Raw genomic sequence first — 18,852 nt, forward strand, 5'->3', positions numbered from 1 at the left:
ATTCAAATGGGGGGACTAAAAAGGAATGTGGTAGTTGTAGGGGACAGTATAGTCAGGGGATAGATTTTGTTCTCTGCAGCCACAACCAGGACCCATGAAGGCTGTGTTGCTTGCCTGGTGCCAGGCTTAAAGACATCTCCTCTCGGCTGGAAAAGAACTTGGAGAAGGGGAGGGAGGTGTTGTTGTGGTCCACGTAAGAACCAATGACATCGGTAGAACTAGAAATGAGGTTCTGCTGAGGGAGTTTGAGGAGCTAGGGTACAAATTAAAATGCAGAACAGCAAAGGTAATAATCTCTGGATTACTACCTGAGCAACACACAAATTGGCATAGGGACAAACAGATTAGAGGTTTAAATGCATGGCTGAAAGAGTGGTATATGAGGCAGGGGTTTCAATTCTTGGGGCACTGGCATCGGTACTAGGGAAAGAGGGAACTGTTCTGTTGGGTCAGACTCCACTGGCTGCGACCAGTGTCCTGGCAATCTTATAACTAGGATCATAGATAGGACTTTAAACTAATAAGGGGAAGGGAGGGTTCAGGTAAGGGCAAATCTATAAGTCTGAAGGGAAAAGTGAAGTTTGTAGAGCAAAGTAGCAATTTGGGTAAAATCAGGCAGGTTGTGCCATGAAGGGACAGTTTAACAATAGTAACAGGACATTAGTGACTAAGGCCACATCAGGGAAAAATAGCAAAAAGTTAAAAATAAAGGTACTATATATGAATGCACAAACTATTCATAACAAGATAAATTAATTAATTGCACAAATAGAGATAAACGGGTTGGATCTAGTCACTGTTAATGTTTTGTGGTTGCAGAGTGACCAAAGTTGGGAACTAAATATTCCAGGGTACTTGACTTTTAGAAAAGATAGGCAAAATGAAAAATGAGGTAGGGTACCCTGATAATAAAGGATAAGATAAAGGCAGTAGGGAGAAAAGATCTTAGTCCAGAAAATCCAGATGTAGAATCAGTATGGGTGGAGCTAAAAAAATAACAAAGGGCAGAAAACACTGGTGGGAGTAGTTTATAGGGCCCCTAACAGTAATCATAGTGTTGGACAGAAAATAAATCAGTAAATTAGAGAAGCATGAAACATAGAATCATAGATATTTACGGCACAGAAGGAGGCCATTTGGCCCATCATGTCTGTGCCAGAAACAAGGATAATGCAATAATCCTAGGGGACTTCAATCATCATATAGATGGGCAAAAGTAGCTTAGAGCTCGAGTTAATGGAATGCATTTGAGACAGTTTTCTAGAATAATATGTTGAGGAACCAACAAGGGAACAGGTTATATTAGATCTAGTATTGTATAATGAGACAAGGTTAATCAGTAATCTTATAGTAAAGCATGCTCTGGGGAAGAATGATCATAATATGATAGAACTTTGTATTAAGTTTGAGAGTGATGTGGTTAAGTCCTAAACTAGGATCTTAAATTTAAACAAAGCTAATTACTGAGGTATGAGAGGCGAGATGGCTCAGGTAGATTAGATTCAAAGATATGACAAACATTTAAAGAAATAAATCATAATTCTTAATGAATATACATTCTCTTGAGGAATAAAAGTGGTACAATCGTGGATAACGAGAGAAGTTAAGGATAGTATTAGATTAAAAGAAGAGGCTTACTATGTTGCCAAAATAAGTAGTAAGCCTGAGGATTGGGAGGGTTTTAAAAATCAGCAAAGGATGATCAAGAAAGTGATAGAGAGGGAGAAAATAGAATATGAGAGTAAATTAACAAGAAGTATAAAAAATGATTTAAGAGCTTTTACAATATGTAAAAAGTAAGAGATTATCTAAAGTAAATATAGATCTCTTAGAGGCAGAGACAGAATAAATAATAATGGGGAATAAGGGAATGTTAAGTTAAACAAATTTGTGTTTGTCTTCTCTTCTCTCTTAGGCAGTCCCTCGGAGTTGAGGAGGTTGTCTTCACAGTAGAAGATACAAAGAACATATCGGAAATTGTGAGGAACCAAGGGTCTAATGAGAGTCGCGACTTAAAGTAATTAATTAGTAAAGAAAAAGTAGTAGATTCTAGAACAGTCCCCATGAATTGACAAGTAGCAAATGTAACCCTGCCTTTCAGGAAAGGAGCAAGAGAGAAAACAGGGAACTAGTTAGCCTGACATCAGTCGTCAGGAAAATGCTAGAATCTATTATTAAGGACATGGTAACAGGGCACTTAGAAAACAGGCAGAGTCAACATGGTTTTATGAAAGAGAAATCATATTTGACAAATCTATTAGAGGTTTTTGAGGACGTAGCTAGCAGAGTAGATAAGGGGAAACCAGTGGATGTGGTGTATTTGGATTTTCAGAAGGCATTTGATGTGCCACACAATAGGTTGTTACACAAGATTAGGGATCATGGGATTGGGGTAATGTATTTGCATGGATTGAGGAATGATTAACGGACAGAAAACAGAGAGTAGGAATAAACAGGTCATTTTCAGGATGGCAAGGTGTAAAAGGTGAGAGACTAGTAAATGTTGGGATTCAGAGGGATTTACCCTAATACACAAATTACTGAAAGTTAACATGCAGGTACAGCTAGCAATTAGGAAGGCAAATGGTATGTTAGCCTTTATTGCAAGGGGGCTGCAGTATAAGAGTAAAGGGGGTCGAAATTGCCCCTTTTTTTAAAGCACGTTACCGCTTCGAAATAGCCCTGCGGGAGCACGGCCACTGTGAGGCAGGAAAACATACATAAGAACATAAGAATTAGCAACAGGAGTAGGCCATCTAGCCCCTCGAGCCTGCTCCGCCATTCAACAAGACCATGGCTAATCTGGCCGTGGACTCAGCTCCACTTACCCGCCCGCTCCCCATAACCCTTAATTCCCTTATTGGTTAAAAATCTATCTATCTGTGACTTGAATACATTCAATGAGCTAGCCTCAACTGCTTCCTTGGGCAGAGAATTCCACAGATTCACAACCCTCTGGGAGAAGAAATTCCTTCTCAACTCGGTTTTAAATTGGCTCCCCTGTATTTTGAGGCTGTGCCCCTTAGTTCTAGTCTCCCCGACCAGTGGAAACAACCTCTCTGCCTCTATCTTGTCTATCCCTTTCATTATTTTAAATATTTCTATAAGATCACCCCTCATCCTTCTGAACTCCAACGAGTAAAGACCCAGTCTACTCAATCTATCATCATAAGATAACCCCCTCATCTCCAGAATCAGCTTAGTGAATCGTCTCTGTACCCCCTCCAAACCTAGTATATCCTTCCTTAAGTAAGGTGACCAAAACTGCATGCAGTACTCCAGGTGTGGCCTCACCAATACCTGTACAGTTGCAGCAGGACCTCCCTGCTTTTGTACTCCATCCCTCTCGCAATGAAGGCCAACATTCCATTCGCCTTCCTGATTACCTACTGCACCTGCAAACTAACTTTTTGGGATTCATGCACAAGGACCCCCAGGTCCCTCTGCACCGCAGCATGTTGTAATTTCTCCCCATTCAAATAATATTCCCTTTTACTGTTTTTTTTTCCAAGGTGGATGACCTCACATTTTCTGACATTGTATTCCATCTGATAAACCTTAGCCCATTCGCTTAACTTATCTAAATCTCTTTGCAGCCTCTCTGTGTCCTCTACACAACCGAACTTTCCCACTAATCTTTGTGTCATCTGCAAATTTTGTTACACTACACTCTGTCCCCTCTTCCAGGTCATCTATGTATATTGTAAACAGTTGTGGTCCCAGCACCGATCCCTGTGGCACACCACTAACCATTGATTGCCAACCAAAGGTGCCAGTGGCTGGGTGGCATGGCCGCCCTTATAGATGAGGGCGCACCATCGCGGCTGCCATTTTCTTTTAATTGTCGGCCGACTCTGCAGTCGCCGACAATGGTGGTCACAGGTTCGGCCGGGTTGCCAATAGGCAACCTGGCACCTCTCTAGCCGAACCCTTCCCTGGTGGCCCAATGGGCGCCACGGAAGCCTCACTAGGCCTCACAGTGTCCCTTCCCTTTAACTGAAGGGGAGGGATGTTGCCACACACACAACCCCGCTCCAGACACTACCCTGCCCCTATACCACCTCGAACACCACCCCAAAGCACTGGGAGGCGGTATCACAGTTAAAGAGCTGAATTTTCCAGCTCTTCCCTCCGACTCCCGCAGGGTGGAAATAATTCAAATAATTTGAATAATTCAAATTATCTGCCTGAAACAGGGCGGAGGGCAATTTCCCCCAAGAATTCTTGATCAAATTATCAAGGGCTTTGGTGAAAGCACACCTGGAGTACTGTGTACAGTTTTGGTCTTCTAACCTAATGAAGGATATACTTGGATGCTGGAACTGAAATAAAAACAGAGAATGCTGGAAATCTCAGTGGGTCAGGCAGCATCTGTGGAGAGAAAAATAAAATTAAAGTTTTGAGTCGACGAACCTTCGTCAGATATACTTGCCTTAGAGGGGGTGCAACAAAGGTTCACTAGATTGATGCCTGGGATGAGAGGGATGTTGTAAGAGGAGAGATTGTGTAGAATGGGCCTATATTCTCTGGAGGTAAGAAGAATGAGAGATGATCTCATTGAAATGTAGAGGGCTTGGCAGGGTAGATGCTGAGAACCTGTTTCCCCTGAGTGTATAGTCTTAAGATAAGTGGTTGCCCATTCAGGACTGAGATGAGGAGAAATTTCTTCACTCAGTGGGTTGCGAATCTTTGGAATTCTCTACCCCAGAGACTGTGTGTGCTCAGTTGTTGAGTTACTTCCAAGCTTATGGTTGGCATCAAGCTTATGGTCTACAGGGCTGTAGTGATACCCACCCTCCTATATGGCTCAGAGACATGGACCATATACAGTAGATACCTCAAATTGCTGGAGAAATACCACCAACGCTGTCTCTGCAAAATTCTGCAAATCCCCTGGGAGGACAGACGCACCAACGTTAGCGTCCTCGATCAGGCCAACATCCCCAGCATCAAAGCACTGACCACACTCGACCAGCTCCGTTGGGCGGGCCGCATGCCTGACACAAGACTACCAAAACAAGCGCTCTACTCGGAGCTACTACACAGCAAGCGATCCCTAGGTGGGCAAAGGAAATGTTTCAAGGACACTCTCGAAGCCTCCTTGATAAAGTGCAACATCCCCACCGACACCTGGGAATCCCTGGCCCAAGACCGTCCTAAGTGGAGGAAGAGCATCCAGGAGGGCACTGAGCACCTCGAGTCTCATCGCCGAGAGCATGCAGAAAACAAGCGCAGGCAATGGAAGGAGCGGGCAGCAAACCAGTCCCGCCCACCCTTTCCTTCAATGACTGTCTGTCCCACCTGTGACAGAGACTGTAATTCCTGTATTGGACTGTTCAGTCACCTGAGAACTCATTTTTAGACTGGAACCAATTCTTCCTTTATTTCGAGGAACTGCCTCTGATGATGATGATTTTCAAGACTGAGAATGATAGATTTTAGGCACTAAGGGAATCAAGGGTTATGGAGATAGGGCAGGAAAATGGAGTTGATGTAAAAGTTCAGCCATGTTCTTAGGCTAGAGGGGCTGTGTGTCCTATTCCTGCTCTCATTTCTTATGTTCTTATTGACAGTGTTCGTGGGTGTGAATTAAAGCCTAGACAGTATACTGTCTCCCTGGAGCCAAGGTAAAGAACATCAAGGCTCATGCATTAAAACTTTTGGGAAGGTTTGGTGAGCAGCTAGAGTGGCAGTTATGTGAGATCTACTGATTTTGGTAGGACTGAGGAGGAGCTCATGCATAAGAATATAAAGAACTAGGAAAAAGCTAAAAACAAGGCTTCAATGCTAGTATTTTTGCAATGTTTTTATGTGAATCTCCAAAGCATTACAAGTTGGGGACTGAGAGGCACTAAATAGAGTGTGTGTGTGGAGGAGTGGCGGGGGGGAGGGGGGGGGGTGGTGTTGGAGGGGGCGGGCAGTGATGTAGCCATAAGTGATTTAATGCAGCTAAAAGTAGATTGCTTTCATCCCAGAATAAAGAAGGGAGCTGTGGAAAAGGTAAAGGAGGCACCAACCATCACTTTCCAGCATTCTTTAGAAATAGGAATTGAGCCAATGAAGTGGTGGCTGGCAAATATTATACTCCTGCTGAAGAAAGGGAATGAGATAGGCAGGACATTATGGCCAGTTAGTCTTATCTCAACTGGGGTAAACTACCTCGAGATATTTTCCTTCTTTGCCCTGCTGGTGGGAGCTTTGATCACTGACAGACCCAATTTCCAATAAGCCCCGCTGGCAGGTAAGGGTCTCTACCAACAGTGCAACGTCAGAAAGCTACCGCACTGGAGCCCACAATATGGGATGAAATTAGTGAACACTTAGAAAGATGTGGGCTACTGCAACTACAATTTGCATTTATATAATAATAATAACTTTTATTTATACAGCGCCTTTAACGTAGGAAAACATCCCAAGATGCTTCGCAACAATTTTACAACACGTTAGATATTGACCATTGAGGGAAAGAGAGAAAAAGCGGGAGAAGGAAGTGTAAAAAGAGGTTAAAGGCTCGGGTCCGAAGCGGCAGCCAAAATGCGCACACAGATAAACACAGTGAAAAAACGAAAAAAAAATATTTTGCGCTTTAGCATGGTAAAAAATCCCAAGGGCTACTCAGGGGCAGTTAGTAAGTTTATGAAGTAGTAGTTTATAAAGGACGGGTGATACTTGACTAATTTAATTGAATTTTTCAAGAAAAGGAAGAACTTGCATTTTTGCATCTCATCATGTCTCAGGACCTCTTGAAGCACTTTACATTCAATTAATTATTTTTTGAAATGTAGTGATTGTTGTTGTGTCAGCAAACAAAGCAGCTACTATGCACATTGCAAGGTCCCACAAACAGCAAATGAGATAAATTGTAATATGTTTTTGCTGGTTTTCGGTTGAAAGATGAATGTTGTCCAGGACATCAGGAAAACTCCCTGCTCTTCTTCAAATCTTATCCTGGGATATTTTACATCCACCTTAGCAGGCAGACAGGCCCTTGGCATGATGTCTCGTCCAAAAGATGGCACCTCTACAAATGCAGCACCCCCTCCTCACTATATGGAGAGTGTCATCTTAGATTATGTGCTCAAATGTGCTCCCACGTGTAAAAATCCTAAATCCTGCAGTTTTAATGGCCTAGAATGTGCGGTATCAGGGTGACAGCGATCTGGCAGCATTTGCCGTCATTCCGCCTTTAAAACTGACGACAACTTCAGGTTTTAGTGCAGGCGCAGGTGGAAATCCTGAAGTTGCAGTCTGTCATTCACTGCTCTGACATAAGCTGCGTTGTGACCCCCACCCACCCACAGAGTCGTCAATCAGTGTAATCTGTCAAATCAGGGAAACTGAGGAGAGCTTTGGCTCTTCCGGTCTAATTACACTGTGAACATCCCCACTGAAAGTTAGACCCAAAGGGATCAGGTGCAACTGGGGTTTTAACAGTGTATTGACTGCTAAACAAAGGTTGTGGACCTTTCCTATTCCATGCCTTCCTACCTTATGGACTAATTGCTTATGTAGCACAGTATTAAAAGCCTTGATGAAATGTAAATATATCACATCCACAATATTTGCATTGCCAACAAGGTCTGTTACTTCCTCAAAGAACTCCAGTAGATTTGTCAGACAAGACTGCAGCCAGGAAATGGGATCCTATTTCATCCATTATTTTGTGCATAAAACAGGGGGGAAAATGACCAATTTCATGGCCAATATTCAGGCATCCCTAGCAGCCAGCTAAATTTGGTGCCAGGCTCCTTGTTTATGTTAATGAAGGGCCTAACATTTGTTTCAGGACTGCTCTCCAAAATTGTGCCGGGCATGTCCCGTTCAGATATTGACTGGCTTCTTTTCAAAAGTGAGCTGAATGAGTTCCTGACTGTGGCTGACAACACTATGTATAAAAGGTAGGTGATGTACTGAGAGATATCCCTCAATCACTGCCATCTCCTGTGGTCTCTCCTTTGGGATCGAAGAGATATTTCCTAGAGTTTTTTCCCCCATCATTGGTTTGGGGGTTTTCTCTGTTTTATCCCCTCACCCAAGAGATCGTATGGTTAGCTTGTGGTGAGGGGAAAGTGTGGAGGAGAGGAGGTAGGGGGAGGGGTGCGGGCAGGGGTGGTGCCCATAAACTGGATCATGACAGAATGGGATTGCTTGATGGAACAGATGATCTTTTCCTGTCCTACGTTTTTTTATGTTCATATGCAACTACAGTACAAATATTCATACATTTACCTGCAGTAGGTGAGAAGCAAGCCTATTTTTTATACACTCATTTTTATTAAATTACATTTTTTAAAGACATTGAGGAGAATTAGCAAAAGTGTGACAGATAAAGACAATGGCCGGAATTTTAATCCTTTGGTGAATTGGGAGCGGGGGTGGGATGGGTTGCTGGGAAGCAGTCGAGAAACTCCCGTACGTCCTGCCGAATTTAATGGCAGGGCCTAATTTGCATTGGAAACCAAATAGGGAGGCTGGCTGGCTGAGGGTGGATAGGCCGCCCTCAGAGGGAGGGAGGGATCGGGTGGGGGCCGGGGGCTTGTCGGGGTGGGGGTGGGGTGGAGTCTGATCAGGGGAGGGGGGGGTAGACGGAGGATGATCAAGTGGGGGCCGGGGGCTGATGGGGGCTGAGTCTGATCGGGGGCCCAAAGTCTGATCAGGGGGTAGAGTCGGATCGGGGTTGCCGGAGGATGATTGGTTAGAGGCTGGGGACTGATCAAGGGCAAATTTGAGCATCGGGGGGGCCGGGGGGGGAGGCAGAAAACACTGGGTGGTGGGGGGAGCCTCAGGGAGGGGGGAGGGGGGAGGGGGGAGGGGGGAGGGGAGATGGGAAGAGGCACAACAAATTCCCCACAATGAGAAGCATACAGAAAAAGAGTCACAGATATTCAGAAGACGTGTGTGAGGATGATCCTGAGACAGCAAGAGTGGGAAAAGCAAAAGGACGAAGGAGGCAATTTTCACCTTCACTACTTGTGCAGTTAAGAACATAAGAACATAAGAAATAGGAACAGGAGTAGGCCATACGGCCCCTCGAGCCTGCTCCGCCATTCAATAAGATCATGGCTGATCTGATCATGGACTCAGCTCCACTTCCCCGCCCGCTCCCCATAACCCCTTATCCCCTTATCGTTTAAGAAATTGTCTATTTCTGTCTTAAATTTATTCAATGACCCAGCTTCCACAGCTCTCTGAGACAGCGAATTCCACAGATTTACAACCCTCTGAGAGAAGAAATTTCTCCTCATCTCAGTTTTAAATGGGCGGCCCCTTATTCTATCATGCCCTCTAGTTCTAGTCTCCCCCATCAGTGGAAACATCCACCTTGTCAAGCCCCCTCATAATCTTATAGGTTTCGATAAGATCACCTCTCATTCTTCTGAATTCCAATGAGTAGAGGCCCAACCTACTCAACCTTTTCTCATAAGTCAACCCCCACATCCCCGGAATCAACCTAGTGAACCTTCTCTGAACGGCCTCCAAAGCAAGTATATCCTTTCGTAAATATGGAAACCAAAACTGCTCGCATTATTCCAGGTGTGGCCTCACCAATATCCTGTATAACTGTAGTAAGACTTCCTGCATTTATACTCCATCCCCTTTGCAATAAAGGCCAAGATACCATTGGCCTCTCTGATCACTTGCTGTACCTGCATACTATCCTTTTGTGTTTCAAGCACAAGTACCCCCAGGTCCCGCTGTTCTGCGGCACTCTGCAATCTTTTTCCATTTAAATAATAACTTTCTTAACTGGCGAAGCAGCTTGTGCGCTCATTATAGAACTCACCGGGTTTCAATGGAAATGACAATCAGGCAGGTTCTAATAAGGATGGGCAATCCGCTCTGCCAGTTCACCGTCCAAGGTGAAAATGACCATCAAGAGCGAGATAGAAAGTATTAGACTATGGACGACAAGCTGAAACATTGATGAAGATCTGTCAATGAAGTAAAATTCCTACCTCTTTGAATTGTCTGGAACATCTATAGAAGTAGACTTTTTCCATTCCATCTCTTTTTCCAGAGACTGTTTTCTTTCTATCAACTCTTTCTTCTCCTACATAAAAGATTTAAATGATTACTTCTAAGAATCCTTTAAAATACAGCATATTTCAAAAATGATGAGAGTTAATAATGATTTTAATGTGAATTTAAGAAGATAGGAGTGAGGAAACATCATTCAGTCTTTCCTACTTGCTCCTTTGTTTAGGCTGTTACTCAAGATCCACAGGAGTTTTTACTTTTTTCTGGTAGTACACTGGTTAATGGCTCTGAACTTGCAAAGTCTGTGACGGTGTATCGCAATCCCTTTGAAATGCCCGGCAAGTTCCCGATTTCTGCATGCACGCAAAATCCATAACTTGCAGCCTGTCAATGTACCCGCAGGGGGTTCGAAAAAGCAATCACTGGCGCAGAGTTGGGCTATTTGCCCAGCGACTGGCCAGCAATTGCCCACGTAAGTCTCATGATTGATGCAAGCAGGCATAGGGCCTTTGCAAATATTGACCCGGATTACAGTTTTAATGATGTGTCAAATTATTATCAAAAAATGATATTTTTGTTGAGCTTAGTGGAATGAAGATGATTATGATTAAATTAAAATTCTGTCAGTTGCATGTTTTTACATTTGAGATTCCATTACATATCATTAGGGGATTCCCTTTGTAAATGATTGCAATGGAATTCTCCTTTGTCATTGGAGGATCGGGCCCGTGTGATTCCAGGTACGCTTCCAAACCGCCTGCGTCCCTGGGGTCCGTGGGGCCATTACACTGTCCTCCACCTCAAGGTATGAGACCACAGGTCTTCACAGCCTGGCTGCCAGCAGGTATATCTGTAAATGTTTCTCAGATCGAAGGCGCACTCCGGAGGTACACCTCTGACCGCAATTTCTAAGCCATTATGTTCCTATAAACTTCCTTTGAATGCAATTTTAATACAGGCATTAATGTATAAAACAGGCTGTCTTAAAATGGAACACAATGGAATTTTATGTGAATGTGCTAACCAGTTCACTACCAGAGGAAGTTAAACCACAAGAGTGTTTTCATCTTGCTCCTTTCTCAGGCTTTAGTACATCTTAAATGATACAATTACATTTTAAATGTGTAATTTCATTATGGCCATTAGGATTTCAGCAAAGAATGAGATTTTTGTACTCCATCCATTTAAACAGTGAAAAACATCCAGGAGCACAATTATAGATCCTGAGAAAGATGTTCCTGTTATTGTGCCTGAGTGCATTGAGCACAGCATATAGAGGAAAATGTGTATGGATGGAAAATTGGGCAGGCTCTGTTACTGGCATGTGCGTCTCCCTGCCCAATATTCCTCTATGCGTGGCACCTGGGCAATCCAATACACCCAGTTGCATTAACAGAAAAAGCTAACCCTTGTCCTTCCAATCATGGTTTGTGTCTGAAAGAGACATGACCTATTTTGAGCAATGTAGCAAGTTTATTTGATTGGTTGGATGCCTGACATACTTTAAAACCTGTCACTGTGTTTAAGAATCTTCTGCCCAAGCTTCTGCGAAATCCACACAGGTAGAGTTTTTCTTTGCATAATTTCTCCCCACAGGTTCAGGCCTCACATAGCAGAGAGATTAGGCAGAGACTGGGATTAAGGACCCCCAAGTGCATTAATAAATTTCATATTGCTTGTCCGGCAAGGACCACCCTATCCATAAAGCAATGCATTTTTTGCTATCTGGAGCCAAGCTGGAAGAATCCCAAGCCCGGCCGACAGATCTAATAGTGCTGGTTAATCATCATCTGCCCTGGAATGCTGCGAAGCAGCCTGCACCAGTCTTAATCACGCGGTATATCATCTTGGAGCCACCTCAACCCCAAAGGGACCTCTCTTACCTCTGCCTACTAAGGAGGATAGTTATTAGGTTGAGTCAGATGTTTGTGGGTTCAAGTCCCACTCTAGGGACTTGAGCACATAAATCTAGGCTGCCATTCCAGTGCAGTGCTGAGGGCGTGCTGCACTGTCGGAAATGCCATCTTTCAGATGAGACATTAAACCGAGGCCCCATCTGCTCTCTCAGGTGAACGTACAAGATCCCATGGCATTATTTCAAAGAAAAGCAGGGTCCTGGCCAATATTTATCCCTCAATTAACATAACAAAAACAGATTATCTGGTGATTATCACATTGCTGTTTGTAGGAGTTTGCTGCGTGCAAATTGGCTGCCGTGTTTCCCACATTACAACAGTGACTACACTTTGAAAAGTAGTTAATTGGCTGTAAAACCCTTTGAGATGTCTGATGATTGTGAAAGGCACTATATAAATGCAAGTCTTTCTTTTTTTTTTAAACAACTTTCAAGCATTGAGTTTGATTCTCAGTGGATGGCAGGCACGCCTCACAGACAACATTGCCATCTTCCTCATTGTATGCCACAATTTTCATCTGCAATGAACTTTTGCTGTCTTTGAGGACATTTTTTTTTCAAATGAGCCAACTGTTGTTTACCTCTTCTCAGTACAGTTCCAAAGGACTGTCTAGGCTGACGTTTACAGGACTCCCTAGGGTCAATATGAATCAATACTGAGACAGAAGAAGCGAGCAGCACTTTTTGAAGATTTTTTAGGATGGTTTTACAGTCCTGTGGATCCACTGAAAATATTTCTTCTTCCGGTCAGGCGCTGCCCCAGTAACATTGGGAATGGCATGGAGGCCCATCTGAAATATTCTAATCGCCTCACGCTGGAATTTGGAACAGGGTCAGGGATACTGCAATGGGCGAGAGCAATTTATGCTCCACCCCAGAACTGTGCCTTAGGGTCTCCCCAGGAAATTCACAACCTCACTGTCAGCAAGCTGGAGGGCAGACATGTTATGGATTCATGTACAAAGGTAACAGGATTTCTTCCTTCACGCTCATTCCATTTACCTTTTCCATCCTTTCTATTAGCCTTTCCAGCTCCGAGGCTCTGTTCTGTTTCTGCTGAAGTTTCAACACCAGGTTGTTGAAGTTTTCCACACTTCTCTCCAAATGTTGCTCCTGCTCCTCAGCAAAAGTCTGAAAAGAGAGTGAAACAGTTTAGGGGTTAATATTTTTTTTTTAATTGCACCTAACCGATTCCTCCTATAACCTGTAAGCTAAACTATTTGTAGATCAGCAAAAATGTATAATCTCAATGCTTGTTTGGTATTGGGGGCTTCTGGCTGATATTTGTTCCCATAGTTTTAGTTCACCTTACAACACACAAATGAGCTGGCAGGCAGGCAACCTGCTCCCAGGTCTCTGCCGATGCTGGTGTTGAGAAGGTCAATAAAAGGTGATCCAGCCTCCAGCACATCCTTCCCTGATGGTCTGCTGAAGCACAGAAACTGACCAAAGTGGATTACTGTCAACATGTTATCGTATAAAGGCATGCAATCCTGGCAATTGATGGTTCTACCCATTCTGGCTTTTAATGTGCCTTTTAATTTGTAACATTCAGCCTGATGCTTAATTTCACTGACCTGTAGCCTGTGCTTCTCTTCTTCATGCTGTTGTCTTAGTTCATCCATCTGCTCCTGATAATGTTTGTAGAGTTTGTATGAGGCACTACGAAGCGCAGCTGCACCTGCTTCTTGAGTGGCCTCCAACTAAAGACAAGAGGTGAAGTAAGTGAGCATCAGAACCTCAGAATTTTTAAGAGCGGAAAAAGGCCATTAGGACCAACAATTCTAACTTTACTTTTTAAAAAAAATCTCAACTATCCACCTTCTCACCATGTCCCTCAATTCCTTCTGGGTGATGGATATTAGTGCTGGGAAATGGAACAATTTCTATTTTTCAGCACTTTTTGCCAGGTTGGGTATAGTCTGGTTATGTGTAGGACATGCCTCCCTCTACTATGTTGTAACCATGTTTTTCAGTCCCTTCCACACATGTGTGACATTTTTCATTTCCCACATCGGCCACTCTGTGACCTCTCTAACTGAGATTGCAATTAAGTGCAAATGAATAGTGAATGAGGAGCATGTGTGCATATGTCCATAAGCCGCTGGGTTGAGACTTCCCAGACCCATTTCAGATAGGGCTCACACAGCTGACAGATAAGAATATTTTCATTCCTTCACCAGGCCTGCTTCCTGGTGGCCTTGGGGGTTCTGAGGAAAAGCTGCCCTTCCTTTTCCTCTCTTCCTCCACTCGGATCTCCAGGGAGTTATCGGAAAAGCAGGGATGGTGGGAGCGGGAGGGGTGGGGCAGCTCTTTGACTTACTGCCTCCTGAAAAATTTGTTCTACAATCATGCAAAATGAAAATGCAAAGCAGGGATACAACCTTAGCATAAAGAGATGCATCCCCACTTTAAGCAGGCATCGCGACTCGCTCTGGTAACTGCACGCGTGATGTGGGCAGGTTGGTTGAATCTCCATGCGATCGGGAGATCAATCAGTTGATCTTATTAAAATTAAACCCAGGAGTTAAAATGGCCTGGGCCTCAATCCGAATATTCCACGAGGGCTTGATGCCGCCCCCACCCACTGCGTGCAAAATTCATGCCCCAGGTTAAAATTGGGGCTAATGCGTTTGTCAACATGCAAAAAAAAAGGTTTACAAACACTGAGCAGTGAATCCAGTGTCCCTTTAATCAGAATACCTTAGTGAATCAAACAAAAAAGAGTTTCTGACTTAAGCAAAATACTGCAGATGCTGGAATCTGGAATAAAAATAGAAAATGCTGGAAATCTCAGCAGGTCAGGCAGCATCTGTGGAAAGGAGGCAGAGTTAACATTTCAGGTCGATGCCCCTTTGTCAGAAAGACTTGCTGAGATTTCCAGCACTTTCTGTTTTTATTTCTGACCTCACCGTATGGCGTTGGAAAATCATTTTTTTAAATGCAGATCATGAATGTGTATTTAGAGTCGTGGGGGGCAGAATGCTCTTCTGATTCATAAGCTAATTTTGTCTGGTTGAGCTAGGTTTGAAACTTGAAATTGGTTACGATGCACCATGGGACTTCAAAATGGATATATTTAAACACCTGGGAGAAGACTACAAGAGGGTTGATGGAAGGCTGAAACTGAAGATTACAGCTTCCACTGGGACCAGTGCCTTCAGTTACCACCTACAGCGCTACCACAACTTCATTATTCAGATTTGATTATAGGCTTTAGAAGATTGCTGAAATCAATATTTTATCATTGAAAAAATGCAATTTTTCTTGCCATCCACAGGCTTCAATGATGTTAAAAATGAATCAGGGCAGTTAAAAGCTGCAGCATGAAACAATGACTATCACTGCTGATCTCCAACATTACAGGTTATACTGAAGTGTTTTTTTGGTCAAACAATTCATGAACAGTTGACCCCAGCAGATGTCCTCAATTTGTGTTCACAGTGAGCTGCAGTCAGGAGCTCACTGACTGTTGGAAGCAAGAAATATTCTGCAGCTGTGGCTATTACATGGATCGGGGGCGGGGGTCTGGGATTGGGATCAGGCCGGGGGTCAGAGTCGGGGGGTCAGATCGAGGCCGGGGAGTCTGGGACCGGGTTCAGATCAGGGGTCGGAGTTGGAGGTCAGATTGGGGTCAGGGGTCTGGGATCGAGGTCAGGCCAGTGGTTGGCGTTTGGGTTGGATTAGGGCCGGGGGTCTAGGACCGGGTTCAGGTCAGGGGTTGGAGTTGGGGGTCAGATTTGGGGCCGGTGGTCTGGGACCAAGGTCAAGCCGGGGGGGAGGGTGGTTGGAGTTGGGGGGTCGGATCAGGGCCGAGGGTCTGGGATCGTGGTCACTCCGGGCGTTGGAGCCAAAGATTGGATCAGGGCCGGGGATCGGGAAAGGTGCTCGCTCTTCCTGCCTGCCATATCTGAGAAATAGTAGTCCAATTAGCGTCTGAAAAATGGGCACTGTGCAGCCAAATGTATAGGCCAGTGAATGCGGGTTGATAAAACCATAAAAATGGACGATACTCTTTTGGATTTTATAAATAGAGGCATAGAGTACAAGACCAAAGATATAGGGCTTGATTTACACACTACCCACACGGTGGTAAACGGACAGGTAGGCAGTTAAAAACAAGTCGAAAGAAAGACTTTCCTTTATATTGCGTCTTTCACAACTACTGGATGTCTCAAAGTGCTTTACAGCCACTGAAGTACTTTTGGAGTGTTGTCACTGTTGTAATGTGGGAAACATGTGCACAGCCAACTTACGCACAGCAAACTCCCACAAACAGCAATGTGATAATGACCAGATAATCTGTTTTTGTTATGTTGATTGAGGGATAAATGTTGGCCAGGACACTGGGGATAATTCCCCTGCTCTTCTTCGAAATAGTGCCATGGGATCTTTTACATCCGCCTGAGAAAGCAGACGAGACCTCGGTTTAACGTCTCATCTGCAAGACGGCACCTCCGCCAGTGCAGTGCGTGTCAGCCGAGATTTGTGTGCTCAAGTTCCTGGAGTGGGTACTTTTCAGAATGGCAGGCAGTGACTAGTGGGGTACCGCAAGGTTCTGTGCTGGGGCCCCAGCTGTTTACACTGTACATTAATGATTTGGACGAGGGGATTAAATGTAGTATCTCCAAGTTTGCGGATGACACTAAGTTGGGTGGCAGTGTGAGCTGCGAGGAGGATGCTATGAGGCTGCAGAGTGACTTGGATAGGTTAGGTGAGTGGGCAAATGCATGGCAGATGAAGTATAATGTGGATAAATGTGAGGTTATCCACTTTGGTGGTAAAAACAGAGAGACAGACTATTATCTGAATGGTGACAGATTAGGAAAAGGGGAGGTGCAACGAGACCTGGGTGTCATGGTACATCAGTCACTGAAGGTTGGCATGCAGGTACAGCAGGTGGTTAAGAAAGCAAATGGCATGTTGGCCTTCATAGCAAGGGGATTTGAGTACAGGGACAGGGAGGTGTTACTACAGTTGTACAGGGCCTTGGTGAGGCCACACCTGGAGTATTGTGTACAGTTTTGGTCTCCTAACTTGAGGAAGGACATTCTTGCTATTGAGGGAGTGCAGCGAAGGTTCACCAGACTGATTCCTGGGATGGCGGGACTGACATATCAAGAAGGACTGGATCAACTGGGCTTGTATTCACTGGAGTTCAGAAGAATGAGAGGGGATCTCGTAGAAACATTTAAAATTCTGACGGGTTTAGATAGGTTGGATGTAGGAAGAATGTTCCCAATGTTGGGGAAGTCCAGAACCAGGGGTCACAGTCTGAGGATAAGGGGTAAGCCATTTAGGACCGAGATGAGGAGAAACTTCTTCACCCAGAGAGTGGTGAACCTGTGGAATTCTCTCCCACAGAAAGTTGTTGAGGCCAATTCACTAAATATATTCAAAAATGAGTTAGATGTAGTCCTTACTACTAGGAGGATCAAGAGGTATGGCGAGAAAGCAGGAATGGGGTATTGAAGTTGCATGTTCAGCCATGAACTCGTTGAATGGCGGTGCAGGCTCAAAGGGCTGAATGGCCTACTCCTGCATCTATTTTCTATGTTTCTATGTTTCTATGAACTCACAACCTCTGACTCAGAGGTGAATGTGCAGCCCACTGAGCCACAATGCTGATCATTTCCAATATTAACTAGCAGGGCTTTAACGTAGGTGGGAACCTCACAATGCTATGCAAATTGGATTCTTTATATATCAGCAGGACACCAAGGCAGTTTTAACCAGGGGGGCAGGGGGGGTGGGGGGAATGAGCAGGGAAGCCACAGTGCCTTTCCCGCTAGGCAGAAGCAAGTCTGCAGCAAGTCTGAAGATGGAACAGACCCTTCAGGTAAGTCTAAAACATTCCTTGGTGGGGTTAGAAGTTGCTCCTCCAGACCCAACAAGGAAGGTCGCAGCCTCCCCTGCCCCGGAATGTCGAACCTTCACTCCCGCCAGATCCTCTCGCAACCACTTCCCTGTAACTTCCTTGGACGGTGATGAGGAACCAGGGGCTGCCTGATCTTCACCTGCTGGCAGCTGCACTGTGCCCTCCTCATCCCTGTTCTGGAGTGGATTTGGACTGGCGGCAATGAGACCCAGCGGGTAAAATCTTTGTGGCCTCTTGCTGCCTCTGTCTGGCGGGAACTCAACTCACCGGAGCAGTTTCCTGCCAAAAACTTGCCCGGATTTAAAATTTGCCCCCTTAATGATAAATTTGTGCAAGTTAACATTTAGCCATAGTTAGTTTGTTGTGTGCGGTTCTGGGCACTTTCCTTATAGAAAGGAGAGAAGGCCATAGAGCACATGTATGGTTTAGATTTACTAGGGTGATGCCAGACATGTTCCTAGAGCCTCTAGTTGACCTCAGAGAGGATGGGCGGAAGAGGAGAGGAGGAGAGAAGAAATCTGGTTACAGCCCAGCAAACCTTGCTGAAAGAGAGGAATTATCCTCAAACTCATCAGCCCCAGCCTGAGGTCCCATCCTGAGGCTGATCCCGAAGTGATGTTCACTGGGACTAGAATCTGGACTTGCTGTCGCGCTGGGAGGATTGATTCATAGAAATATAGAAGCAATATGCAATTCTCTATCTTCATTTGGTTGGATTGATTGTCACTGGCTGCCTCCTAGTTCTAGATTCTCATGAGTGACAACATCTTCTCTGCATCTACCTTGTCGAGCCCTCTCATTATCTTATATGTTTCAATAAGATCACCTCTCATTCTTCTAAACTCCAATGAGTATAGGCCCAACCTACTCAACCTTTCTTCATAAGTAATCTGTAATGTTTCTATCATTGAGTTGATTTGGGGTTTATTTTCTTTTTGGTGATTGGATAGAAATCTCCAGTTGGGTTTTTTGGTGTTTCTAATAAATGAGATGTTTCTAATTTGGCATGGGCTCGATGGGCCGAATGGCCTTCTTCCATTCTGTAACCATCCTATGATTCTATGATTCCCAAGCTGGGAAT

General features: G+C 44.5%; 1 protein-coding gene across 1 annotated transcript in view; it reads right to left on the reverse strand.

Moving 5' to 3' along the window:
• The window catches only part of LOC139230308 (coiled-coil domain-containing protein 68-like), a 100,628-nt gene that overhangs the window by 25,883 nt on the left and 55,893 nt on the right, over positions 1-18,852 (reverse strand). The window contains exons 5-7 of the mRNA XM_070862136.1: positions 13,471-13,596; positions 12,896-13,024; positions 9,957-10,051 (exon numbers count right to left, since the gene is read on the reverse strand). Coding sequence (XP_070718237.1) covers positions 9,957-10,051; positions 12,896-13,024; positions 13,471-13,596 — 350 coding nt within the window. The remainder of the gene's footprint in view (positions 1-9,956; positions 10,052-12,895; positions 13,025-13,470; positions 13,597-18,852) is intronic.

Source organism: Pristiophorus japonicus, chromosome 2 (genome assembly GCF_044704955.1).
Source record: "Pristiophorus japonicus isolate sPriJap1 chromosome 2, sPriJap1.hap1, whole genome shotgun sequence".
Taxonomy (NCBI): Eukaryota; Metazoa; Chordata; class Chondrichthyes; family Pristiophoridae; genus Pristiophorus; species Pristiophorus japonicus.